We start from the raw sequence: 1400 nt of genomic DNA, 5'->3' as shown, positions 1-1400 counted from the left end.
ACTGACAGAGGCGGCCAAAAGGCTCACGTGGGTGGCAGGGCGGTGATAGGAGTCTCCCACTCTGTGGGCTTCGCTAGAGGTGCGGCCCCTGCGCGTGTCCTCGCCCTTGAAGGGGAAGGGGAAGGGGCTGTGTGTGTGTGTGTGTGTGTGTGTGTGTGTGTGTGTGTGTGTGTGTGTGTGTGTGTGTGTGTGTGTGTGTGTGTGTGTGTGTGTGTGTGTGTGTGTGTGTGTGTGTGTGTGTGTGTGTGTGTGTGTGTGTGTGTGTGTGTGTGTGTGTGTGTGTGCCTGCGGGCGCTGTGCGAGCCGCCCTGAACGACCACAATGTTGAGCGCGCTCGAGCACCGAAGCACCGCGAGCGCCGGCGAGCACCACCGCCCCGCGCCTTGGCGTGGGTCGGTAGTACACGATGCGGCGCCCAGCAGCTCTATCATGCGTCGCACCCGCAGTGGCCAAGCCGACCGCCGCTCGAACTGGCGCCGAGTGGCTCCCAGATCGAGCGCGGCAGGCTCAGTCGCACCGTCGCGGGGCGAACGCGAACCGAGCCGTCGCCGTTCGCCGCAGCCGCCAGCCGCCAGCCGTCAGCCGTACAGCCGTACAGCCGTCAGCCGTCAGCTCGCAGTCGCCGTCGCTGCCGCCGCCGCAGCAGCAGTGAGCGAGCTCCTGCGTCGTGTTGCCGACGCAGTGTGGACGCGCGCCGCCCAGCGGCGAGCGAGCGTGCTCGGAGTTGGGTCGGCGCGCGCGCGGGCGGACGGCGCCTGTAAACAGACAGCCTGCCCGCCCACTCGTTCAAAATGTCTTCAGGTTTGTCGCCCAGGCTGGGAGCTTCTCAGGCGTCGTTTTCTTTTTTCTGAGTCAAGAAATGGCCGCCCAGCGCCTGGAGTGCCCCGTCTGTCTTGAGGTGCAGGACGGGCAGCAGCACCAGTGCCGGGAGGGCCACGTCTTCTGCGCCTCCTGCGACACCAACCTGCGAGCCCCGCGCCGCTGCCCCGAGTGCCGCATGGCTCTCGGACCGCTGAGCCAGGCCATCCGAAACAGAAGCCACGAGGAGCGGATCGCGGCGCTGCCGGCGGCGTGTTCGCACTGCGGGGTGGCGACGACCCGCGGCGAACTCGCCGCCCACGAGCAAGGCTGCCCGCAGCGGCCGCGCGCGTGCGCCGCGGCGGAGGCTGGCTGCGCGTGGTCGGGGCTGCTGGCAGACAAGGCGGCGCACGAGGCGACGTGCCCCTTCGCCGTGTGCCAGCGCATGATGGCGCCGCTGCGAGACCAAGTGGCGGCACAGTGTGCGGAGAACGAGCGGCTGCAGGCCCAGATGGCGCCGCTGCAGACCGAGGTGGCAGAACTGCGGACGGAGAACTCACAGCTGCGGTCGCGCATTAGGCGCTGAGGCGGGCGAGGGCGGC

General features: G+C 68.6%; 2 protein-coding genes across 2 annotated transcripts; both read left to right on the top strand.

Annotated features, from left to right (window-relative positions):
- Nucleotides 1-16: 16 nt before the first annotated feature.
- On the top strand, nucleotides 17-774 carry EMIHUDRAFT_374388 (hypothetical protein). Its single transcript, XM_005762096.1, has 2 exons — nucleotides 17-118; nucleotides 157-774. Exon 2 carries the CDS (start codon nucleotides 407-409, stop codon nucleotides 650-652), a length of 246 nt encoding a protein of 81 aa, XP_005762153.1. The 5' UTR covers nucleotides 17-118; nucleotides 157-406; the 3' UTR covers nucleotides 653-774.
- Nucleotides 775-859: 85 nt separating this feature from the next.
- On the top strand, nucleotides 860-1384 carry EMIHUDRAFT_257938 (hypothetical protein; the record flags this gene model as incomplete). The annotated part of the gene is made up of 1 exon (XM_005762095.1): nucleotides 860-1384. The coding sequence occupies one exon, from the start codon at nucleotides 860-862 to the stop codon at nucleotides 1382-1384; it is 525 nt and encodes a 174-aa protein (XP_005762152.1).
- Between the last annotated feature and the right edge of the window lie 16 nt (nucleotides 1385-1400).

The sequence above is a fragment of the Emiliania huxleyi genome (genome assembly GCF_000372725.1).
Source record: "Emiliania huxleyi CCMP1516 unplaced genomic scaffold EMIHUscaffold_6920, whole genome shotgun sequence".
Taxonomy (NCBI): domain Eukaryota; phylum Haptophyta; order Isochrysidales; family Noelaerhabdaceae; genus Emiliania; species Emiliania huxleyi.
This window is presented reverse-complemented; position numbering and strand designations above follow the sequence as displayed.

Bases quoted from the DNA above. Each gene is read 5' to 3' on its own strand.
- EMIHUDRAFT_374388 (XM_005762096.1), top strand. From the start codon at position 407: ATGCGGCGCCCAGCAGCTCTATCATGCGTCGCACCCGCAGTGGCCAAG.